The sequence below is a fragment of the Phoenix dactylifera genome, chromosome 4, assembly GCF_009389715.1.
Source record: "Phoenix dactylifera cultivar Barhee BC4 chromosome 4, palm_55x_up_171113_PBpolish2nd_filt_p, whole genome shotgun sequence".
Classification (NCBI taxonomy): domain Eukaryota; kingdom Viridiplantae; phylum Streptophyta; class Magnoliopsida; order Arecales; family Arecaceae; genus Phoenix; species Phoenix dactylifera.
This window is the reverse complement of record NC_052395.1, coordinates 25,871,032-25,897,427: the sequence shown is the minus strand read 5'-3', so window position 1 is coordinate 25,897,427 and position 26,396 is coordinate 25,871,032. Positions and strand designations below refer to the sequence as shown.

Genomic DNA, 26,396 nt, shown 5'->3' with positions numbered 1-26,396 from the left:
ATACCATATTCGATGTTTTGATTTCAATAGGTATTTTATGTTTAATCTTTATTCATGTCCATTGGTGCAGACAAGACATGAATAATTATATATACAAATTCAAAAAACTTAAATATTTTATGCAAATTACTGGCTTAACTACGTATGGAGGCTAAAAATAAAAAAAAATATATATTTTAATGGCTGTAAGCCTAACAAAGAATTAGAAAGCTGAAAACTTAACGGTGGTTGTTGCTAAGTTTCCCTTCGCTTCACCGGCTTGGATCCGAATCAAGACTCACGCTATTGTAGCTATAAAGCCCTTTGGCGGCGGAGATAGAAAGAGAGAGGCAGGGGATGGAGTTCGAGAAAAGGAAGGCGCAAGCCCTGGCCGCCATGGCGGCGCCGCGGCCGGACAAGTCCCCCAAGGGCACGGTGGACGCCCCCATCGTCCCCCTGCTTGACGCTATCAATCGCCACCCCTCCTTCTTCACCACCAGCTCCTGCTCCGGCCGCATTTCGATCCTCGCACACCGAACCAACCCGCCCCCTTCTTCCGCCGACGCGACCGCGGGAAACCCTAAACTCGAGGCTGCGGCGCCCAAGAAGAAGAAGAAGGCCGGCGGAGGTGGTTGGCTTTTCGTCTCGCACGACTCCGCCGACCCGGAGGCCATCGTCGACCTCCTCTTCGGCGACCGCCGGGATTCCGAGGGAGGGGATCTGGTGTTCCGGTTCGAGCCCCTCATCGTGGCCGTCGAGTGCCGGGACCTCGCCTCGGCGCAGTCGCTCGTCTCTACTGCTATTTCTTGCGGGTTTAGAGAGTCCGGTGAGTGACGCTTCTTCTTTCTTTCCTTTCAAAATTGCATATTTCTTTGTGAGACTTCTTGATTTATCTATTTGGTTCCGATTTCCTGGAGGTTTAGAGAGTCGGGTGAGTGATATCCCCCCCTCTCCTTCCAACATTGTATCTTTCTTGGTGGCTATCTCGTTTTTGATCTTTATTATTGCAAATTAATTGGAAAAAAAGGTAGGAGAATAAAAGAGTTTTTAGAAGAAAGATTTAGTTGGGATTAAGCAAATTCTCGGCCACAATGATATTTGGAAAAAAATTCATGCAAAGAATAATTTTTCTTCTTTCTGCAAAAGGATGTAATTTTTCTTAATTACAGAACTTAATTTCAAAACCGTATCTTGGATCCTTTTTGTAGCTTTCATATAGAAGAAAGCATCTTCCCTAACAAATGTTTTCCTTTGGACTGAAACCCAACCGCTGCTACTTGAATACAAAGTAACAAAAGATATTTCAAAATTTAAAAGTGGCTTGCATCAGACTCTTGGTGCAAATTTGAACGTTGTATCGACGCAAAAAAAGGCAACCCTCCTAGCTAAATCTTCAGTTTTGCATGTGGACAGCGGCTGTTGCAGCTATCAGTTACGTTGATTACATTTTTTTGCCAACTGTTCATGGTGTTCAGCAATTGTGCAATATGTCTTTTGTCCAAACTCTGATTTGCTGGATTCCTGATATCTTGATGAGCTTACTCCCATAAGATTCTTGATAGTACTTGATTCTTCCTGAAATTTTTGGGCAGATTGGTCCCTGCTTCATTGACTTGTTCTTGTGCTTGTGCTGTGCTTCAGTTTCTTCTCACTTTTCTTTTTCTCAACTAGTATTGTTGAGGTCGGAGTTCCTCCGACTTCTGACCTTAGCCCCCACCGAACTGGAACAGGAAAAAAGACTGCATTCCCACGGAAAGTATTGTCTGCTTTGGGGATCGGTGGCTCCGGGCCCAGTGGGCTCGCTGAAGGGTGCCACCCCTCACGGTTTTGTTCTTTAAAAGGCGCCTTCTGAGAGAAGGGTAATCGAGCCCTCTATTTAAGGCACAGATCTTTTCGCTATTTAGTCGATGTGGGACTAAATCCGAGATCCTTTATTCCCACAACATCAGCCCCCCCCCCAGCGGAAAGGTCTGTGCCGAGGTCAAGGGTCCCTACCTGGCGCGCCATTGTTGAGGTAGGAGTTCCTCCGACTTCAGACCTTAGCTCCCACCGAACTGGAACAGGAAAAAAAACCGCGTCCCCACAGAAGGTATTGTCTGCTTTGGGAATCGGTGGCTCCGGGCCCAGTGGGCTCATTGGAAGGCGCCACCCCTCACGGTTTTGTCCTTTAAAAGGCGCCTTCTAAGGGAAGGGTAATCGAGCCCTCCATTTAAGGCACAGACCTTTTCGCTATTTAGTCGATGTGGGACTAAGTCCGAGATCCTTTATTCCCACAACAAGTATACTTCAATTTTTGTAATATACGGTTATCTATTTTAAATTTGGATTCTTCATTCTTATATAGTAGTTTAAAATGTAAGAGTTATTTTTACAAATATAACTATTAGACTATGGAAGCAGGTAGACATGTATAAAATCATGCATTTATATATGATTATCTTTTATTTGTCAAGTTTTTATTGATGCCACGAAATAAAACATATGGTTTAAGGATTTAAATTTTAAAGCATTCATTCTGTTGAATATAGCTTGGTCTCATGTCACTGCACGTGTTGACAAATTTCCTGGCAGTGTCTATGAAAGCGCTGGCTGTGCAGCCTCCTTTCAGCATATCTTTTTCTTGGTGTATAGTTTCCTCTTATGTTAAATGCTCCTCTTTCTTTATGCCCATTCTACATCTTTATGTTGCACTCATATCTTTCATTTTGCACTTTTTTTTCAGCATTCTGTCTATTTTTTGACAACATTCTCTTTCACTTAGGTATGACAAGCATACAAAAACGTATAATGGTTGCCATACGATGTTCTATACGTTTGGAGGTACCATTGGGCCAAATTGGTTTTATTATGATTTCACCAGAGTATGTTCGGTACCTTGTTAGGATTGCTAATGATAAAATGGAGGCAAACAGAAAGAGAACGGATGGCTTTCTTCATGTTTTGCAATCTAAGGTAAGGCCTAATTGAATATCTCCTTGTCCCCCTGTTTCATGGCACCATGTAATCAAGATGGTTTGCAAGAATATACACATGCAAGCATTACTTGGTTCTCTCCTGCATTATTATTGTTTAGCCACATAATTTTCTGGTAAATTGTCCTAAAAATTTGAGATGAAAGGGCCTTCCCTCCCTGATCAATGGAAGTACCCGATCCAATAAGAGTACTTTCTGGTGCTTTTCTGAGCCCACTGTCACTTTCAAGTGCTTTCAATCAAGTTGTTATCTTCTAGGTCAGTATCAGCAGTTTCATTTTGATCTCATATCAATGATTCTGAACTGCTTTTTGATTTGGCTGCCTTCTTCGAGACACCTTTTATCTCCTATTATTATTATTATATAGTTCATGTAGTGCCCTAGAAGAAGAAGAAGAAGAAGAAGAAGAATCATTTAGTGCATATAGTGCCAAGAAGATTTGAATTCACTCATTTAGTGCATGTAGTGCCAAGAACAAGAAGAGTCAAGTCTGTCTGTCATCATTCTATCATTGGATAACAAGATCAGATTATTGTAGTTGTCAATTGTATCTTGTATTTTGTCGATTGTCTGAAAATTTGAACTCACTCATTTAGTGCATGTAGTGCCAAGAAGAAGAAGAAGAACTAGAGTCAAGTCCATCTATCACCATTCTCTCATTGAATAACAAGATCAGATTATTGTAGTTTGTCGATTGCCAGATTAGTCTTAAAATTTGAATTCACTCATTTAGTGCATGTAGTGCCAGGCAAAACATATGCAACTATAGTGTTAAATCACATAATTAATAGTCCTGCCAATGGTATCATCATGTGCATGGATATAATTGATATTCAATTGGCATGTAACTTGACCTAGTACCTAGTTTCAAACTTTACATGATCACAAAGCTGATTGTGGGGTGTTAGGTGTGCTTCTTATATCAGACTGATCCTCTAAGTTCTGGGATTTGTTGAATTCATTTTTTTTTTAAAGAACGTTAGAGAAAAGAAATGGGCAGTATTGAGAGTATTAGTGATTTCGGTTTGGAGTATATTTTCTCCCAAAATAATTTTCTGAAAATCTTACATTAAGAAACAAGAAAAGCAACCCCTGTTGTCTACTTTCTCCCTTTCTCATTTTCTGTACAGTTAAGATAGATAGAAAGATAGAGGAACTGAGACAGAAAAGCCAGATGCTTTTGATATTTTTTTGTAGTTTTTATAGTTTATGAGTTATTTCCATTTATTTTAAAATACATTATCTTAACTCTATTTGAGGTTCCATTTTGACGACAATGGATCTTGAATCTTGATGGAGCTAACAGGTTCTCCCAGGACCAGGAAAGGAGGTGATTGATTCTAATAAAAAGGGTCTAGAACAGATTGCCGATAAAGGATTTTCATTAGATTTTGAAACTAAGCCTAATGTCGTATTGTCGGAGATATCAATTGAGAATGGCACTTCAAAGTCTCATACCGAAGATAATATCTTGGGCTTCATCAAAGATAGATGTGATTCCGAACCTGCTGGATATTCTGGAGAAGACAAATGCGCTGTTGCTTCCTGCAAGAACTCACTAAAAGTATCTGATCCTTTACATGACAAGGAAATTGGATACAGCCATAAAGAGATAGCTGACAAAGATTCTAACATAGGTAATAATCTGAAAGCCATTTTATGTCAGTTGTATATTTCTTTGCTCATACCCTGCCGTGTTTTTCTTTGATTTGAAGATGATCAGTTATTTAGTATTAGTGGCTTATCTTCTGCAGCATGATCACTGTTTAATGATGTCCTTTGTATGATATGTCTATGTGTATGTCTTTCTACACCACAATAAAGAAAACCTATTGTCTCTCTTTGCGGTACATTTCTTGAAGTCCTAGGTAATGCAATGCTTTTTCAAAAATGGCTAACATAAACCCACACCAACCTTAATTTCAAAATTATGATTTTATTATGGGAGAAAGTCATATCAATCTCTACTAACTGGATAAATTATTTTAGGTTTCAGCTTCTGTCAGTTATATGTTCAGATTAATACTGAAATGAATCCATCTTTTATAATCCAGCAAATCAATGACCTTTTCATGAGTCTTCCTTACATAGATTTTATTGCTGAACTGCTATTTCTAGTTAGGAAACGCAGCTGCTGAGCAGTCTGATGATCAGTGTTGTGGTATGCAAAAACAAAAGCAGCAAGTCTCATCACATATAATACTGGCTGCTTTTATCAACACTGACTCCTTTCTTTTATCACATGATTAATGCTGGTACTGGTATGTGCATTATCTCCTCACTCTAAGGGACTAAAACTTGAAGTTTCAGATTCATGAGAAGAAGAATGCTGAAGTAAGGTTGCATGTGGTGGGTGGTATGGAAATGCTTCTGATTGTTTCCATACGACAAAACTTGGCACAGTAACTTGGGAAATGAATACTTGTGCATATACCTTGCTTCAAAACATGAAATTTCTTGTTAATAAGAGATTGATTTTAACTTGCTATACTCAAGCTCTCGGATGTAGTTTTGTTTTGAAGGTTGAGTGGCCACTTCAACATTATGAGGCAACAAAGAAATATATAGTTGATGTCTTCAGGACTACATGACTACCTATACTAGACAAAGTTGGGGCTGATTTTTAATCTAGAGTTCCTATATAGATGTAACAACCATCCCTACCTGGAATTTCTGCAAGAAAATATTACAATTTCTTGTTTATTTTTTCCTCTGATAGAAGTTAGAAGTTTTTAGATCAAATTGCATTTGAATGTATGAACTGATAACCTGAATAAGCTGTAATCAGAAGGCCAAGACATAAATGAAACTATCTATTCATTAACAAGAACACTGCATGTGCAGCTCGAGAAGATGAGAACTCATTTATTCAATCTGTGGATACAATGCGTTGTGTTTGGTCCACTGAGTCTCTTGCTTTTGTAACTGTAAAATTTGCGTTGCTCTGTGTATATACTTATAGTCTTCACATCTCTGTTTAATAACGATATTCACCTTATAATTTTATTCGTTTATGTGCTTCAAATGATTAAAACCGCACCGCTCTTTTTTGCTATAGATTAAGTTGCAATTTATCAACAGAGTTGTCAGGAACACCAAAGTGCTTTCTTTCCGTTGTCATGTTAAAGATTGTTGGCGAGCCGATTGAGAAGCTCTTCCTCTGGGGTCAATCAGCTTGTGCTTCAAACAATGGAGGGCAGGAACATATCCTTGTCTTTGGTGGCTTTGGAGGCGTAGGACGACATGAAAGAAGAAATTGCTCCCTGGTGCTTGATCCCCAGTCTGGCCTGTTAAGTGAAATAAATTCTACAAAACCCCCATCTCCACGCTTGGGTCATACAGCCTCCATGGTGGGGAGAGAGATTTATGTTATTGGAGGAAGGGGTGGTCCTTCTCAAATTCTTAATGATGTCTGGGTTCTAGACACCACTGAAAATAGGTGGTCATTATTAGAATGTACTGGCAGTGCTTTTAACCCTAGGTAACTACCTTAACCGAGCCTCAATTTTAGACATATTGCTTGCAAGTTCTTTAATGGTGTGATATCCTTAAGTTATTAAGCTACCTTAGCAGGTTATTTTGCATTATTTTACCAATGAAATTTGCCAAAATCATCTTTCATCATACTTCAATATCGAACCTTTCTTTTTCCTTTTTTTTTTCTTTTTTTTGAGAACTATAAAGGTTGGAAAGTGAGGGTGGTACTACCAACTTGGCAAATGGGCACCCTCTTTTCTTTACATCATCAAGTCTCTGCAGAATGAATTAGGCAGAGAACAGTCTGAAGAGGTGGTGTCCCTCTACTGCAAGACATCCTGAACTTATTTTTAATATTACATTTCCAAATCATACTCATATATTAAAAAGATTCACTCTCAAAGATCTTGACATTGGTATTTTTGGTTCTTGACTCAAGTTAAAGAGTTGAGTCAGCATTGAGCAAAAGTAACATACCTCTTAGAATTGGAGTAATTTTTTCTTTTCTTTATGAAGCTCGGTTGGTACAAAAAAAATATTTGTTTCTAGATTATTGAGGTTTTTCTGATCCCTAATATCAATTGAGAAATTTTTATTTATATATTTTTATTTCAAACTGTAACCTTAGAGAATGCTTCAGTTCATACTCCATAGTGAAGTTTGTTCAGTATCAGTTGTAGAAATACTGCTAATTGCAATTCAGGTAGGAAACATGTGCCATAAATATATTTAGAGATGCGAGTTAATTTTCTCCTTAACATATCTGTTCTATGTTATACAGGCACCGCCATGCAGCTGCAGCTGTAGGCTCAAATATATATGTCTTTGGAGGTCTTAATAATGAAGTGATATATTCCTGCATGAATGTCTTAAACACTCAAACTCTTCAGTGGAGCAATGTTAGTATCCAAGGAGATTGGCCCTGTGCACGTCATTCACATTCTTTGGTGGCCAGCGGCCCTCAGTTGTTTATGTTTGGAGGTTATGATGGTGAGAAGGCACTAGGCGACCTCTACAGTTTTGATGTTAGAACATTACAGTGGAGAAAAGAGGAGACATCTGGGAGAGCTCCTTCTCCAAGATTCTCACATTCTATGTTTATCTATAAAAATTATCTTGGGATCATCGGCGGTTGCCCTGTTAGGCAACAGTATCAAGAATTGGCTTTATTGAACATGCATCATCTTGTCTGGATGCATGTGACTATTGACTCTCTTGGTGGAGACCTTTGGGTTCGCAGCTCAACCTGTCTTATTGGCGAAGATCTTGTTATTGTTGGTGGTGGAGCATCATGTTATGCATTTGGAACAAAGTTTAATGAGCCAATGAAAATTGATTTACATTTGTTAGAGTCTCTACACAACCTCCCTTCAGATAAGGAAAATAAGTCATTTTTACAGTTTCATGACACCCATGGAAACATGAATCTACAACAGGACAAGCATGTAGATGGCATGCTTGATAGTTCTGATGTAAATCTTAGGATTGACATTTCTACCAATGAAGATGGGCATGATGTGGATGGGGAACACCTTGTTATAAAACTTGAAAAAAAGTATGCTAAACCTGTGAAGGATATATTAAAAAAATTTGGATGGTTGGATCTTACTAGGAAGGTTCGGCCAAGTCAGGATGGATGTCATATTTATTTACCAGTTAGCAGAAATTTCTATGCCTTCTATGTGGAAGAGCAATTTAATTCAGTAAATAACTTTGATAATTTGGAAGCATTTTATCAACTAGGAGAATTTTCTTTGAAGGAGCTTTCTGTAAATGAGGTTTCTCAATCAACTGCATTGAATTTTTTGTTGTCATGTGGTGGTTCTTTACTAGACGATGATGTAGTCTGCATGAGAAAGGTTCACAAATCTCCTGAAAAGATGATAAAAGAATCAGTTTGCTCCATGCTGAGGATAAAAAGGATGCCTCTGCAGCTGTTGGAGCAGTTGCCTACAAGGTCTATTCTTTTGATAACATTTAATAACTGTATAAGTGATTTTGGAATTTAGTTCTAGTTCTCTCATTTTATGATTACTACACTTTGCTGTTTAGGTGGGAACATCTTGGGGATATTGTTGTGCTACCAAAGACATCTTTTAAGGATCCTATATGGGACTCTATAGGGAAGGAACTTTGGCCTATAGTTGCCAAAGCGCTTGGTGCTAATCGTCTTGCACGGCAAGTAAGTGATGTTAAGCTGCCAAAATTTCACTTTATCGTTCGTTTCTTTTGCATAGATCAGTCTGTGATTTATTTATTTACTTGGCCTAAATTTCTGCCTTGTACAATCAAATTGATTTTTTCCATAATATATATATACACACCCACACACACACACACACACACATATATATATTATGTATGTATGTATGTATATAAGTATTCTTTGGATGATTTGGGATTGCATGATTTAGGATGCAGGACTAGTCCACATCCAAGTCCACCTAATGCTTAGCCATTCTTCTAGCTAAACTAAAGCATCTAAGGCTGGCAACATCTACAATTTTGTTGGACCTTGTTTTCTTCATCATGAAGTTTTGAACTTGATTCTAACTTCTCTACCTAAAAGAACATATCACGCTTAAGGTGCAAAAGCAACATTTATAGGGCCAATAGCATTCAATTTTAAAATGGCATTGTACCCTAACATCAGCATAGTAAAAACTAACAATCTAGTCTACAGATGACTTCATACATAAGTAGTCAACAACGTAATCTTCAAGATTCGACCTATGTTGTAATGAATGATTGATCATTATTTATAAGTATTCTTTGGACATTCAAACAGCATGTGTCACTTATCATAGTAGATCTAGCATTATTAGTGTCATTATAATACCTTGAATACATATTACATAGTTAATTAGCAACACATGTTAAATCCTCATTTCTGGGATAAAATTTTCATAGATGTTTAAAATAGGAAATAAAGGAACTAGTAAACTAGATCCTATTTTCCTTCCTTTTTTTTTCCTTTTGGGAAGAAGATCTAGTTTGACGATTAAGCAGCTTTGTTACAATTTTGCTGCTGTGATGTTTGTATTCAACTTTGTTTAGCAACTTGGGGTAGTCTTAAAATCATTGAGAAATATCATTAAGAGGAAAGATGCTTCCTGCCTACTAGGTTAAATTTTCTAATATCAAAAACATCTTTGCTTCCCCACAAGAAAACCTTTGTAGACATTTTTTTTGGTTGACCTCAGGAATTTACAATCTCACAGAATAATCGCCACTGTTATCAACCATCATCCAAGTACCTTCTCTGAATGTGCTAGATTTATAATTTTCTCAATGTGTGCTTCTTCCAAAATTGTGCACGCATACTAGTTGCTTGAGTTTGTTCAATGAGTTATGACCAACCTGCTGCAGATTTTTGAGATGCTGTCAGAATGTTGACAGAGTTATTGTTGGACATGTGGGTGCTGTGCCCTTAAAGTTAGAAACATAAGCCTACATACTTCTTATCTCCATTCAATATCTGCATTTGTATTGATGTACTTGTGTTTTGGAGCAGTCTGTTTTCTTACGTACTTAATGACGTGAATTTACTGACTTTTTATCAGGGTCGAATTTTGCCTACTGGAACAAGAGACAGCACTCTTGAAATTCTTGTGGGAGACAATGGGTGGGTTACTCATCAAGAGAATGGAATCCTTTATACATTTGATGCAACAAAATGTATGTTTTCCTCCGGAAACCTTTCTGAGAAGCTTCGTATGGCTAGTCTAGACTGTAGAGATGAGATTATTGTGGATCTATTTGCTGGAATTGGATACTTTGTGCTTCCATTTCTTGTCAAGTACGGCTGGATTTCTCTGACCTTAGGTTGTTTATATATTTAATGCCTATTCAATGCTAAGTATTTTTCTGCCTGTAGATTGATAATAAAATTCTTGGCCAGGGCTAGGGCAAAACTGGTTTATGCATGTGAGTGGAATCCTCATGCTTTAAAGGCTCTTGAACATAATATCAATGCAAATTCTGTGGCAGATCGGTGTGTCATACTTGAAGGAGATAATTGTGTCACAGCACCCAAAGTAAATACTAATGTTTCCATGTTTTAATCATATATATTAATTTTTTGCCTAAAGGTATAAGCTTGTGAAAATTGTATTATGGAAGTTAAATGTTTCTCATATTCTGTGTTCTCTTATAAGTGGCAGATATATATTTTGCTTCATAATTTTGCAATATTACAACTGTGCAACATTAGTTTCTATCTTGTATAATTTGAACTATAGAATGAACATTTAAAATACCAATAAGCACAAATTCATAGGATTATCAATAATCTTAAGTTTCTGTTAATTAGTTTAATCTATATTTATTCATTCAGAACATACTTTACACTAGTACAAGGCAAGTGAAAAGGATCTAAGGTTTAAAAAAATAATCAACTTAGGTAGCCTAACTTGGTATACAAGTTTGCAAATCTTTTAAAAGAGTTGTATGTCTTAAAATGCTAGTCCAATACAAGTTTTGGCACCATACTGCAAACATATGCCATTGCCTCAGACTGCACAAGCACAATCCTTAATACTTTCATCCTTGTTCTCAAAGACAGCAAAATTTCCATGATATGGGAGATCAGGCTTTCACTGCATAATAACATAGTCAAGGTGCTCTTGCCGTTTTTTATGCTTTTCCTTAACACATAATCCTGAACTAAAAGTAACATACAACTTTCTGGACAACCGTTAAGAACAGGGTTAGCCCACCTAATATTTCTGCCCATAGGAGGGCCTGGCACTGAAGCATGTTTTTCCACTCCTAACCATGATGTCTTAGTCTCTAACCCTGTTTTTTTTCCTCCTGAAATCTCCTTGGATTCTCCTTTTCTCGAATATGACTGCCTTCATAAAGTCTCGAGCTCTGTCTTTCTTAGTTTCTGCTTTTCTACTATTTTTTTATGAATATTTGGTTTAATTCTGTGGGTCCCAGTTTCGGTCATGAGTATGAGCATTATTTTGCACCAATCAGAACGATGCTTTTGGACTATAAAATGAAATACTTTGTCAGATATTGTGATCTTCCTAGCTTTTTATATGGTTATGAGCAATAATAAAAAAATGTTCCAGACTGTCAATGGACCTAAATTTCATTCCAGGTTTGCCTAGGTGGTTTATCAGAATTAGTTGCTATTATGTGCTGCAATAGGTTCTACTTGTTACGTTACAACTGAGTACATGATTGAAAATTTTTTACTTCCTGAATCCTGATTTCACCAGGTTACTTGGTTTAGCTTAAGTGCCTTCTATGACCCTTCTTCTCATTGTCCAGATGTATAGCCTGAGTAGACAAGGGCATCGTTATTTAGTCTATTTACAAAGTTGAAGATGTTTTACTTGTGGCTAATGCGAATTATTTCTGCATTAGGGTGTCGCGCATCGTGTTTGCCTTGGTCTCCTACCATCAAGTGAGTGTAGTTGGGTTACTGCTGTGAGGGCTTTGAGGTAATGAATGCATCTGGCTAGTAATGTTTCTTTCACATGCTTGTTTCCTACTTACAGAATCAACTAATTTTTTGTGAATATAGTTTGTTCGGCATTGTCACTTTTATGGCGTTGTTTTGTACATTTTGTTTTAAAATAGTTATCCTTTAGGATATTGATATTACAATAACGTACATATTTGGATCATTGGAATCCAAAAGGGACTATTAATTAACTACCAAGTTTTTCCCAGCATTGTGCCAATGTGATATGATTGGATATTTTTATTTTTTATTTTCTTGAGATGGGTGGGTTGGGTTGGGTTGGTGGTGGAGTTCCATAGGTGTTGTTCTAAGATGCAAATTTAGTGGAATTAGATAAAAAATAAGACTCCACTCCATGTTGATGCTGACTGTGATCAGTTCCGGTAATCATGGATTTGTTTGACTGCTAGAGTGGCTAAAGATGAACTAGGCCGGTGCTTTGTTGTGTTGTATAAGTATTGCACGCCTTAACTTTTAAGCCTATAAGACAGCAATAGAACCTAAGTCAATAAGATTAGATTTGAGGTCCAAGTTTGTAGGGTTGAACTTGTGAAGTACCCATTGAAATAGTATGGACGCAAGCACTTGGCAGACCCCTTTAAAGTTAAGTTGAGGCATATCATGGCCACTGACATGCTCTCTAATGGGTTGGAATGGAATGGAAGGTGATGCTTACAGTGTCTGCTATTGAGGTTGTGACTTGAGTGCATGGGCTAGATTGAATATTTTTGTTGTATTGGAGTATGTTACCAAGATTCTCTGTGATGCTGGAACATGCATTAGAGAGGCAGAGGAAAATTATATGTATTGAAACCTTAAAGTGGCTCCAAACATAATGGGTTACATGCAAATGCGTTGTCTAAAATGACTATGATCTATCTATTCATTACATTTGTATTACATAAGGTGTATCTTTTCTTGCTTGAGCTTTTGAACAAGTAAAATAACTAATAAGAAGTTGCCTCCAGAATTAATTCTTTTTGTCAAAATAGAAGTTAACCCTGATACTGAAAAACAACGGCAGAGAGAAAAGGCGGGGTTGCGCCGGGGGGTGGGGGGCGTTGGGGGGGTGTGTGGGTGGGAAGGTGGTCGTCGCGGGGGCGGGGGCGGGGGGGAGTACAGGGCAAAGAGTTAGGATGCATATGAGCAAGCAGGACATATGAACGCATTTGTCCCCCCCCCCCCCCCGCCCGGAAGATTTTCAAAAAAAAAAAAAAACTTTTATAAAAGATGCTTCTCTTTACAATGCTATTTGGGGCATGGAGATGTTGGCGTTTGATAGTTTACTATGTCTGTTCATATATCGGGGTCCATTCAAGTCTTTGACGTCTATCTTCTGTGCCATTAAGTTTTGTCCTTTGAGCCTGTATCATATTAGTGTTATGCACAGTACCCTGCATTTTGTGCCCTGGTCTTATCAGCTGTTTTGCCAAACCTGAAATAAATGGTGTCCGAAGTCCTTATAACTTGTACTGTATCCTGGTTTCCAGGGCGGAAGGTGGTATGCTGCATGTGCATGGAAATGTCAATGACTCGGAGGAATTCTCATGGTCAGAATATGTTGTTAATTCCATAAGGAGCATTGCACAATCTGAAGGTATTGATAGGTCATTTAAGAGTACTTCGGCAGCATAGAAAGCTAGCTTGCTGTAATCCAAATTGAACATTTATATAAGTTCTCTGTTTCAGGTTTACATTGGGCTGTTTCAGTAGAACACGTAGAGCGAGTGAAGTGGTATGGGCCTCATATTCGTCATCTTGTTGCTGATGTAAGATGCAAGCAAGCGTAGATCCTTCACTTGTATGGGTAAATGCATATCAAGGAAATATAGTAGTGGCTGTTCTAGTGAGACACTTCCGGCTGGTTAATTAAATATAGCACTTGAAAACATATTGATCTACATACTACCCTCTAATTACGGCATGAATAAAAAAAATCATGATTCATTTAATTTTTTAAATATATATAAAAGCATATGATATAGGAAAATGTAAAACAATTGATATTTTTATTGTTTAAAAATAGTGGAGTCTTAATAATTATCAAATAAATAAAATGAAGCATGTATTCTTTTCTTAAATTTTGCACCAAAAAGATAAAAAATTATTTGTTTTTTATAAAAAAAATTGATTATTTAAGTAGCGGGTGAATGACATTTTCTGAACATTCTAGGCTTAGCTTATGTCGCTTGTAGTATGAACTACTTGTTGTCCTGGTAATCTGAGAGTTGATTAAATTTGTGGTTATAGGTTTAAATCTCAAGTATTTTCTTTCAACTGGTCCAGCCCTGTCTATCCGCGGTATTTGTTAATTAATCTTTCCAAAAGCATTTAATAGCAATGGGTTTCCTTCTTTCTTTGCGGGGAGAAGACTATTTTAAAGGGCTTCCTAATTATAAGGTATCCCGGTTCCATATAATTGCCGCAAGTTATCTATAATCATATTCGTATCATTTTATAAAGCTGGGTAAAGTTCTATCTATATCTAATAATTATTTCCTTCTTCTTAGGAAATTATTAATTTACAACTTCAAGGTTCTATTCTATTTTATTACTAGATAAGTTGCTTTTCTATTCAATAGTTGATTTTTAAAAGAAACTTAGAGGTAGAATTTTAGATTTTTGCACTATAATGAAATATCATTTTTCATGATAACTATGGCAATGCTTAACCTATTTAATTCATTGAACTTGATTTAACCCATTATAGATCGGATTAAGTTATATATATATATATATATATATAGTAAAATGATCAGATTTGGGTTTATTTTTTTGCTCATTTTATGAAAAGATCAAGTTCGAGTTTGTAGATTTCTGTTTTATCCTACATCCAGCCCGCCAGTATCCAGTCCAACCTTTAAATATCAAAATAATTTCTCTTATGCCTGCAGCCAAAAATGGCGACCGTTATTTCTTTTGGAAATTTATATTGCAACAAGTAGCGGTCGAGACTGGATTATATGTTTGAAAATAAGATTTACATTGGTTTTTACCCAAATAAAAAAGATTTACATTGGTTTAAAAAAATGTGAGAGATCAAGAACTGATTACTGTGAGAGATTTGAAATTAATATTTGTATTTTTGGGTAATAATACTTGTATCGATTTAAATAAATATTTCTCGTTGTCATGCGAGATCAAGAACTGAGTAGTGTGTGAGGTCGGTTTTTTTTTTTCTTTTTTTTGTTCTGTTTTTAACTTTTTTGTCAATGAGACACTGATCTTCAACACAGGAGAGTTCCCACAACCTTAGGGGAAAAAGAGGCAAAAAAAAGAAAGAAATTCTGCACCTTCTCGCGTCCAACTTCTAAATTTTCAAGCTGCTTATTGTCTTGTGTTCAGACCATACACAGAAGCATAAATCCTGTTAATATTTGAGATTTTTTACGGCACTTTATAACCCAAATGGAATATCTTCATATTGAACAAAGCCAACTTATTGCCACATCAATAATTCAGAGTACCTTGCCATTCTCCTACCTCTCAGAAAAATAAGAATACAAACCCTTCGTGATAGAAAAATAGTTCCAAACGTCACAAAGCAGAGCAATACAAAGTCTACCTCTCCAAAAACCCGAGATCTTTTGCAAGCAAACGCACAAGCCCGTTCCTAATTGCATGATACCCAAAAAAAGGCTAGGTATACACATAGCATCCACTATCTGAGACAAAGAAGATACAAGCTGAAATGTGTGCCATCTTCTCGGTGACTTCGTGATCTCAATGGCATTTGATATTTGACTTTCTTAACCTGGCTCAATTGAGCAGTGTGACATGACATGTGCCATAAAAGTCACATAAGCTTAACTGGCTGCTGAATTCCACCCTTCATCATTGCACAAAATTCCTCATAGTTAATCCTTCCGTCCTGCAGTCAAATTAAAATCAAATGAGGATGCAATTTATGTATATTATACTAACTTCAAACCATAATTATCTTACATTATCTGTGTCAATTTCTGATATTATTTCCTTGATGGTAGATGCATCACCAATTCCATGCTCCTTCATCGCTGATTCCAATTCATCTCTTGTAATAAACCTGGTTAATAAGCAAAGGGCAAAAGAAATGTCAGACAACTCCAATAGGAGAGTTCAATAAAAACATTTAAACAATTTAAATTCCGATTGATGGCAGCAGCCTATGGAAAAATCAAAAAGACACACCCACTGTTATCTTTATCAAAATACTGAAAAGCCCTGTATAGATGTTCATCTCGTTCAAGTCTGTTCCGATGCATCGTCGCAGTGATGAACTCAATGTAGTCAATGGTCCCATTTCCATCCACATCAGCCTGAAAGAAGATCACTTAGCACAAGAAGTAGGATAATGGTGATGAAAAATAAAAGAATGCAAATTTTGGTTCCTAATTATCATCTTACAGCATCCATGAGCTGCTTTACTTCAGCTTCTGAGAGACGTGACCCAAGTCGGGCCAATCCTGTCTTCAGTTCTTCATATGTGATGGTACCACTCTTGTCAGTGTCCATATTGATGAACATCTGTTTCAGCCCTTTAATTTCTTCTTCGGAAAGATTCTCAGCAATAACCTGCAAGTGGTTCAGATTGCGTTAAGTACTGCATCAGGACCATGCATATCTAATCTGGAATATTTTCTATAGACCAACCTTTAGTGCCAGCTTCTTGAGCTTGTTCATTGCTCTAAACTGTTTCATCCTAGAAAGAACAGCACTGTCTATAGGCTTATCAGATGCCTCTCCACCTCTGATCCATGGATGCTCTGAGCAGCAGTCACACCATTACATAAATATGATGATAGTCCAATAAATGTAGCCATAAGTACCAATATAGTTTAGCAATAGAAAATGATGAACTGCTTATACCGATACCTACCAAGAACTTGTGCTGAAGTAATTCTTCTCTTAGGATCCTGTGTCAACATTTTCCTGACAATATCTTTGGCGCTGTCTGATATAGATGGCCATGGATCACTTTCAAAGTCAATGTACCCTTGCAAGATGGCATCAAATATCCCTTTCTCCGTTTCTGCAAAACCAGCATATTCACATGGCAAAAGAAGATACATAAATAATAACCAGGCTTAAAAACACTCGTGTCCCCAATGGAAATGGTATAAGATAATACAAGCCCTTTGAAAAAAGTTGATATCAGTGCTATCCTTACCAGCCCAGAAAGGGGGAACACCGCTGAGAAGAATATATAAAATAACACCTGCACTCCATACATCTATTTCTTTCCCATAATTCCGCCGCAAAACTTCAGGAGCAACATAGTAAGCACTTCCAACTATATCTCTGTACACTTTTCCTGGAGTAATATTCATAGCAAACTGGTGAACATAATCTGATTACTAGAGTTCAAAAACACAACAAGACTCGGATGTATCAGAAAGCTTCTCGACAAATATCACAAATTAAAAATAACTCACAATCATGACTGATGTAAATTGTATGGAAGCTCCAATGAGAGCAAACTACAATGACAAGAAGCATGATTTCCACTACGGACAACACCAAGATGGCTTCAGCTACATGTTTCTAGAATGTATGATATCTCATATGATAATATAATAATTTGGAATTGGGGAAGCAAGATCATGTTTTTTATCCAACATGAAAATGACTTTCTGCATCTCAAAGTAATTAGTAGTCAGTTGAATTTACCTACGAGAATCAAATCCAATGAAGCTAAAGATCAGCATTCCCATGTCTTATCTACAATTATAGTGCAAACCCCTTGAACAAACAACCAACTCCATGTCTCCATTATCGTTGCAAGTGAAGGTCTAACTTCTTGAATCAGAAAGGAGAACCATCTTACAAATCAGTGCTTAATCCCAGAAGCATATGAAGTGTACTGTTTGTTAACTGACTTCTGCAAGTTTCACTTCTTATGTGAAGTATCTTATAGCTTGGTAGAATTTTCTATGAGCATTTATCGGTAATGCTAGAGCTGTTATGATAATTCAGATTTAACGGTTCTCAAAATTTTGTAAGACTTAGCATGTGTACATCCTGGTCTATGTAGGTCCTAGTAGCATGAGCGAAGGAAAATTTTGTAAGCAATCCCTAAGCAGGCATTGATAAACATTAGAATATGTAAGGATTATCTAATTTCCATAGGCTTAAATTCAGATTATTTAGATGTATAAGATAATACAATTTATTGTTGATTGAAGGTCCAGATTAATTTAAGTTCTTGGAGACATCTATAATATGCATCATGGAAAAGAATACATAACTTCCATTCATAGTGACTCTCGAAAAGAAAAATGTGGTAGCCCAATATAGCATAATTGTTACAACCCAAGCCTTATACCTTTTGGTGTCATGAATCACAAAGCCCCGGTTAAAGGAAGAGTGAAACCAACAAGATATGTGAACACCAATCCTTAGCCACCTTAAGCAATATTACTCGAAAAAATATTCTAAAAAAGGCAATTGTTACTTTAAGTAATAAATATTGACCAAAATAAATTAGATTCTGACCATCTTACATCAACTCTACCATCAGAGCTTCAAAGGTGTCACCAATTCATAATGCTGATCACTTCATCCATGATAAATAGGTGGTCATTAGGAAAAACACAAGCAACTCTCAATGATGAGGGAGAATTTCTGAATGTAAGCCGAGTATATTTTAATATGTCAAGGGATGATACATCTGTCTCATGTCCGCATCTCATCTTATACATCTAAATTTGAGGAGTTGATAATACCTATGCCATCTCATTTAGATACCTATGGTAACCATCATGTTGAAGATGTTTATGATGAAGCTCTGGTGGATGGAAAACCATAATTATTGAACAACAGGAACCATCAACAATGTAAAGCAATAAGATAACCATAATCAGCAAGCCTCGCTAGGAATCATGCATCCTTCGTAGCCATATATATCTAGTTTTCTACTGAGGCTACCTTTTCTTTCATTCAAAGTGCAGTTGGGTTATCTTATGTCACTCCCCCTTTTCTAACCTTTCTAAACAAATCCAAGTCCCCGTCCATATTGAAGCCCTCAGTTTTGTAGCAACTACACATACCATCTTAGTTTCTTCCAATTTTGCCCGTAGCTGGTGGCCATTCCTCTTCTTCCTTCCATGTCCTCCTCTACACCTTAACTTTCTCCAGTGGTCATCTAATGTGCTAAATTTTCTTTGTCCAATATTCTGATCCATAAGTTGCAAACTTTTATTCTTATAGAACTTATTCTTAAGTCACAACTTTGGCAATTATACAACACCAACTTACTCTCAAGTCCCAAAGGTGACAACCATACAAAACCACAAAACCATCTACTTCGTCCAGAAAACTAGTCTACATCTTCTTTCCTCTGTCAAAAGGTTCCAAGATAAATTTCTCTCCAGTATTTGAATTGGGAGATGATTCCCAAACAACCTCCTTAATTTGTTTCCTTACGGCTAATCATCCAAAATTGTCCTCCTTCATAAATTTCAGTGTTACCATTTTCACCAAATCTCACTCTCTTTCTCTCTCTCTCTCCCCCATACAGTCTTGGACCTCAACATTCCACCACCAAACTTCTCACTGTTACATTTGATTTGCCGAAGAACTACTTCAACAACTTTTTAATGCAACCAACCATCTGATTTGACATCATTTTTTGGTAAAGCTTTTAGCCTTCAACTTAACCTATTACAGTTTAACTTTAATAATTTTACACCAACAGCGGAGACTTCCTATGATAAACAATATGTCATCAACATCATAATTTGAAGTCAGTTTACAAAGCTGCACCTTTCCTTCCTTTTTCTTCTTGAGGAGACAACAGAAATTTTCCTCCTCATTCACTACCAAACCATGTAAGACCATCTATTATCGAGTTTCTTCTTCCTACGAGTAAGCCCTTTTCATAATATGCCCATTAAAACACTGATCTTCACTCCATATACATAATAAACCAATTCATGTTTACCGTTGGATGGTAAGCTAAAAAGAATAACAAATTGTTGGAACTTCTAGCCCCAAACTTTATTTTCTTTCTTGATCATTGAAGTTCAAAGTCCACATTTAGATAGCATTTTAAGGTGCTAAAGTCTTATTATAGGTAAATTCTTCTTTTTTTATAAAAAAAAGAGTTTAACAAGCATGGTTTGCCGTATCAGTTGGTACGGATGTATATCGACTGTACCATACTTCGAGGATTGCCGATTCGGTATCAGGTGCCGTACCGGTCGGCGACCGGTTCGACTCGATACTGGTTCGGTACCAGGCCCGTACCGAGAGAAACGGACCAGAGCCGGAGAAGGAGAAGAGAAAGAGAGAGCGAGCGGGGGAGGGAGGGAGAAGGAGAGCCACGGATGCCTGCAGAGGGCCGCGGGGGGCCGGCGGAGGCCGCGGAAAAAATTTAAATTTTTTTAAGTAAAGTATACAAATCGCTTGCCGACTTTACTTCAAAATTTTCAAAATTTTTAATTTCAAAATTTTTAAGTGAAGTTGACAAGCGATTTGCCGACTTCACTTAAAAATCTTCAAATTTTTTTCCACGGCCACGTCCCCTGTTTCGAAAGAAATAGGCGACACGGCCTCAGCCTCCGTCGCACCCCGCAGCTTCCGTCGGCCCCCTGCAGCCCTCCGCAAGCGTCCGCGGCCGCTTTTTCTCCTTTCCTCCTCCCCCCCTCGCTCTCTCTTTCTCTTCGTCTTCTTCGACTTCGGTAGCAAACTGGTTTCAAAGCTAGAACCGTACCGGTAGGCCATCTATACGGTTTGAAACGGACGGAACCGTCCGATTCGGGACAGTTCCGCATTTCTTGTACCACACTGATATACAGTAAGGAGGGTGTACTGAGTGTCGGCACGTCGAACCAGCTTTAGTATTCACAGTATCGACATAGTAATGAGATGGTACTGGTATGGAGTCCGGATCTGAGATGTCGAACCTTACTAACAAACATTAATGCAAAACAAATCATTTTAAAAAAATTTAAAAAGTTGGTTGGATCACAAGAAGCACAATTTTCTCATAGTTTCATTAGCAAGATACATGAAATCTCTAAAGTGAGTACAGTTAGTGACTATTTTGATCAACAATTCTGAATTGTACAATTTGAATAGCAGATCACCCATTTGACAACAATAGTTGCTTAACTTATAGAAAACAAATAAACACACACTTAGGTTGTGACTGCTACTAATGCTTCTTAATCGTGTTTCACAATTTATGTCACATTAACATGCATATTACAAGCCTATCAGCAAATTTATGTCAGCGAGTACTAATACCAAGGAGGTAATAATGCATGAATAATATCATATTTATCAAAAACCCTTCTCCATGGACCTCAAGTTATATCCAGGTGCCTTGCCAGAGGCACATTGGCATGCCTCGAAAAAAGCTCATAGTAAAGATTTAAGTACAAATTTGAAAGGATTCATATATGAAACCCAAAAGTTGAAACTTACTTTCCACTCATGATACCCCATAGTTGAAGAAAATGCAAAATGTTTTCATAATTCATTGTGATTCTTTTCAGTTTAAATACATGTAAGAGTTAAAATAATAAATATAATTTTGAAGGTGTGAATATCAATGTAACCAGCATGAAAGATTGGAGATGTAGTTTCCGAACAAAAAAGTGCAAATATTAGTTTGCATATAGTCGTGATGAGTGACAAAGTACAAACATCAGGAACATCCTAATAAACTACCAAGAAGTTTGTTCTCTATATTTCAATGAATATTCCAACACAAATGCAATACAACTCACTAAACAAAAATATTGGTTTCTCCATTTGCTAATGCTTCTCCTATGAAGAATCTCTGGCTGCATTAGTATTGCCATTTAGCTTAAATTGGAGCAACGTAAATGCAAGTTTCTTTTCTTGGAGACAATGGCCTCTTGAAATCTCTTATCAGCAGATGACTTGATCATAGGCAATTTCAAGAAAGCTTCTTATGTATATCTATTGACATTTAATGCAGCATAACGGAAATAAAAAGCAAGGCATTAGAAATTAAGCATCTGAGATGCAGCAGCGCCAAGACAAACTATTTGTGATGTAAATTTCATGGGAATATGTACAGAAATGAGGACCTAAGGAACTTGATGTTGATGGTCAACAGTTAATATAGGAAACTACTCGAGTCACCTTGGATCAGTTTTATGATTTACTAAAATGCGATGGATTAAGATGGTTTCAACAGAGTTAGACCACGGTGGCAAAAGCAGTGAATATTCTATTCGTGTGAACTTCTATGCCAGTTATATAGAGATATGCGGTGAGACATCAAAAAGGTTCTACAATAAACGGGATGATGTGTGTGCCATGGGAAAAAAACAGGTGGGGACATTTAAGCTTATGTAGAATAGCATTGGAAGTGAAATTGCGTCATGGCAATTCTAATTGCGTGGCAAAATTGCATAAATCAGAAGAACTTCTGAGAATCTCCTAGACCATTGCTGGTGAACGAGTTTCAGTTCCTATTCTCTTCCATGAAGATCCTTCCATGTCAAGCTACGAAAAGTACAAAAAAAATGGGGGAAAACAACAAGTTAACATTTATTTCCATTTGGACTCGTGTAGGACTCTGTTTGCTGAAAAGTTATGTAGCAAGCATGGTACTTAAAGGATTAAATGACAACAAACTAATTAGTAAAGATAAATCAAAGGATGGAAACAAGTGATCAAGTGATGGATTCTTTTTTTTTTTTTTTTTTCAAGAAAAGAAAGACCTGTGTTCTTTAATAGATTTCAAATTCAATGAATTAACAACAGTAATTAAATTCACAAAGTACCAGGAATAAATTTGTCAATTCATAAAGCAGTGAAAAAAGAGCAGCAAGAAGAAGATTGTTTTTACCATCCTCAATGAACACCGAGAGCCCGAAATCGGTGGCCTTGAGCATGGCCCCCTCATCCTTGGTGGCCAGCAAGAAATTCTCGGGCTTGAGGTCGCGGTGCATCACCCCCATGAAGTGGCAGATGTGCACGACGTTGACGATGGCCCGGCAGATGGTGGCGGCGGCGCGCTCCGAGTAGTGGCCCTTGGCAATGATCCGGTCGAAGAGCTCCCCTCCCTCGCACAGCTCCAGCACCAGATTCACCGAGTGCCGGTCCTCGTACGCCCCCTTGAATTCCACTATATTTGCCTGCCCCGTCAGGTGCTGCATGATCTGCACCTCCCGCCGGATATCGTCCCGGTCGTTCTTGCTCGACAGCTTCCGCTTCGAGATCGACTTGCAGGCGTACCGATTCCCAGTAGCGATCTCCGTGCAGAGGTAGGTCACGCCGAATTGCCCGCGGCCGAGCTCCTTGCCGAGGGTGTACAGCGACCGGACGTCCTCGAATGGCTTGCCGAGCACAGTGTCGGCAGCTCGCCCCGCGGCCATGGCCGAGGCGGGGGTGGGAATAGAGGGCTTCAGGGACGACGGAGGGGCCTGGCGGACCTCCGCAGGCGGCGGCGGCGGCGGCGACGGCTGAGGCTGGTTGTAGCCATGGTAAGGTTGGCTCGGCTTGGACTGTTGCTGGTGGAAGCTGTAACCATTGGCTCCTCCTCTGTGTCCTGGATCCTTCTCTTTACTGAAGCAATGGCCCATCTCTTCGCAAGAACCCCCAATAAACCAATTCAAGAAGAGGTGAGAGGGGAATTGGGGAGGACGATGGGATGGGATTTGAAGGAAATTTTAGAGCGTTCTTGGAGTCAAATTTGAAGAGCTTGGAAGCTGCAAACGAGGCTAAGATGTGGTAACAAGTTGGGGAAAGGATTAGACAACCAAACGGACCGAATCGCCGCCGCCTAATCGTGACTGCAACTAATTCAGAAGAAGCGGCAGCGTTCGTCTTTTCCAATCCTGCATCTCCATATATTTTTTTTTTCCTATAATAATTTTCTTATCCTCCTGATGCTTGTCGTGGTTGGAAACAGAAAGGGACTCCGCCTTGTGATAAATAATGGACCCCCATTGAGTGCGACGCTCAATAATGCTTTCAAGCGATACAGTCACGGAGGGTGCAACCACTATTAAAGTGGGGTGTATTTATCGGGTGCCGTTTTCATTAATTAAGCACATCGTAGTCAACGTGAAGACATGTCCGATCTCTAAATGCACCAACTGGAAATTTTAAAGTTTGGTCGCCTGACGCGGTTTTGCGTTCTTGGTCACCGGAGGTAACCTTAGGATCCGTTTGCTTAGTCAAAAAAAAAATCTCATCGATTTTTTTAAAAAAAATAATATTAAAATATATTATGCTTAAAAAACTAATTTTTATATATTTAGTTGATTAAAAAATAATAAATTTTATAGTTTATATTTGGTTGAGTATCCAATTTTTCTAAAAAAAATATAAAATAGGTTTTTTTTTTTGGGTATGAACACCATTCTAAAAATTCAAATTTGTGCGAATACCCTCTTAAAATCTATATTTATTTATGTATCCTCATAGAACACTATTTTTATACAAATACCCCTAATGTAACAGTTTTTCTAACGCTCTTAATAAAAAACCATATTTATTATAATTAAAAATAAAATAAAATTTTGAAATTATTTTTTTGTCCTCAATCGTAATTGCTTTATAAATATTTTTTTTTACACATCTACCCACTAAAAGCATTTTAGTCATTTTAATTTGAAACTAGCGTTAGATGGCATGGGTACATATACAGAAGCAAAAATATAAAAAAGTATAAAATAGCAAAATAAGTGTTTTATGAGTATACATGTGAATATTAATTTTGGAATAGTTTTTATGCAAAATTCGATATTTAGGATGGTATTCATGAAAAAAAAACCCTTATAAAATAGTCACCTTGCTCTTAATGAAAATCTTATTTTATTCTATTAAAAAATTTGAAAATATTTTTTTTCACCACGCTTCCCACGAACCAAGCGGGTGGGGAGAGCGTCGGCGGCAGGTAAGATGATTGGCGTCATGGCGTGTAACACGTGCCCGGCTCCCGCGGGCCGGGGGAAACGAAGGGCAACGTCATTTGACGGAGTTAGAAGGTGTTTGTTACAAGAAAATTCCAGCCTTTGGTCTTATCAACTCTCTAATTTTACCCAGGAAAATTAATACGCTCACGTGCTGGACCCGGGAGACCCGTCGCCAGGAGCCAAGGAATCAACTTCTCCAAATTTATTTATTAAAAATAGCGATCTTCAATTCCGTTGTGTTGGCTAAAGACTTTTTGCATGCTAATTTTTTTTTTAACCGTCGAAACAAGATATCTAGACTCAAATCTTACCTTCCTTGTAATTTACCGTCTCAACAAAATTATCTTCACTAAATAAATCCATCGAGATAAAAATTACCGAAATATCTTGTCATTTATTTGTAGAGTTACTAAATAACTTATTAAAGAAACGTTCATAAATAAAGAAATTTTCATGAGTATTTAATATGATTAATATTTTTTTGATATTTTTATGATTTGGATGTACTTCTAAAAGGATTCTCCAAATAGACGGTGAACATTATATTTGGATGGATAACTATTAATTAATTATGCAATCCTAATTACTAGACATTATCCTAATGGGAGAGAGCACAACAATTAGGACCAGGCAAGGACCACGACATGGAGGCACCATGAAATTTTAATTTCCCTTGGGCCTATAGACAAGGAGGGAACTTTATGCAACCTGCTCTATTTTCTTTTGTGAATTTGACTTGGCCCACAATTGTAAGATAAATAAAAAATCATCATATATTCCAATTGCTAATCTTAGGTATTGTAAGTTTTACCATATGTTTTAAAGGAATTAACTTTTATTGTATTTTTAAATCCCAAGTTTTATGAGAAAAAGGAGCAAGATTGCCAATTTCATTGCTATCCCAATGGATTGGATTGGAGAAATCAATATAAACAAGAATTGAATTGATGTACCAAAAAAAAAAAAAAAAAAAACAAGAGTTGAATTGTTGAAGTTGTCATTTCGTTATGTATGAACCTTGATGATTAATGAAAAACCTAGTGCATTATAACCATCACATGGATTGAGAAGAGAAAGGTTGTAGGATGTTTATTGTGTTGCCATGGTTGGGGGAAAGACGAGTAGCTTGCTTCATTCCAAAGTAGAGATGGAAAAAAAACAAAAGAAGTTACTCATAGCCCTTTTCCATGTAAACTCTAGTCAGGTTGCAAATAAAAAGCAAAAAATTTCGGGAGATATAGTTGGACCGGTATTTTGTCCCAATTAAAGATAACTTACAGGATACATCACCTTGAATGTATTGTTCTAGAACATGCATAATACGAAAAGTTATTAAATGTTTGAAATAGAAAAAAAAAATTGTGATGCTTATTATTAAATAGGTTAAGAAGTCACTGTGGTCAAAGCCTTTTGGACTTTGCTTAAGATAGCTAGCCATGTCATGGATAAAGAGATACACCATATGATGGACTAAGGCCCTGTTTGGAGGAGTTGTTAGTAGTAGAGCTTTTGGAAGTAGAGCTGTTTGAAGCAGAGCATTTATAAAAAGCTGTTTGCTATTTGGTAACTATATTTCTAATGTGTTGTGGCACTTTAATATATGTTTGGTA

The 26,396-nt window shown here is 37.4% G+C and overlaps 2 protein-coding genes across 7 annotated transcripts; one reads left to right on the top strand and one right to left on the bottom strand.

The window, feature by feature from the left end:
* Positions 1 to 309: 309 nt before the first annotated feature.
* LOC103717625 (tRNA wybutosine-synthesizing protein 2/3/4) lies at positions 310 to 13,857 on the top strand. 6 transcript variants are annotated; one of them, XR_005511734.1, is made up of 11 exons: positions 310 to 805; positions 2,741 to 2,931; positions 4,259 to 4,589; positions 6,034 to 6,433; positions 7,211 to 8,386; positions 8,482 to 8,611; positions 9,993 to 10,107; positions 10,331 to 10,466; positions 11,806 to 11,882; positions 13,396 to 13,502; positions 13,595 to 13,857. XR_005511734.1 is itself a non-coding variant. In XM_039126010.1 (11 exons), exons 1-11 carry the CDS (start codon positions 337 to 339, stop codon positions 13,693 to 13,695), a joined length of 3,354 nt encoding a protein of 1,117 aa, XP_038981938.1. In that variant the 5' UTR covers positions 311 to 336; the 3' UTR covers positions 13,696 to 13,857. The 6 variants fall into 6 exon arrangements, 2 of the variants coding, with proteins under 2 accessions (XP_038981938.1, XP_038981937.1); XR_005511733.1 differs by having other exon boundaries at positions 9,993 to 10,254; XM_039126010.1 differs by having other exon boundaries at positions 311 to 805; positions 9,993 to 10,228.
* A 1,418-nt stretch (positions 13,858 to 15,275) lies between these two features.
* LOC103717626 (calcium-dependent protein kinase 19-like) lies at positions 15,276 to 23,753 on the bottom strand. Its single transcript, XM_008806087.4, has 8 exons — positions 22,713 to 23,753; positions 17,055 to 17,198; positions 16,764 to 16,916; positions 16,538 to 16,650; positions 16,292 to 16,459; positions 16,076 to 16,203; positions 15,851 to 15,950; positions 15,276 to 15,776 (listed from the first exon to the last, which is right to left on the bottom strand). The coding sequence occupies exons 1-8, from the start codon at positions 23,446 to 23,448 to the stop codon at positions 15,702 to 15,704; spliced, it is 1,617 nt and encodes a 538-aa protein (XP_008804309.1). The 5' UTR covers positions 23,449 to 23,753; the 3' UTR covers positions 15,276 to 15,701.
* Positions 23,754 to 26,396: the final 2,643 nt, after the last annotated feature.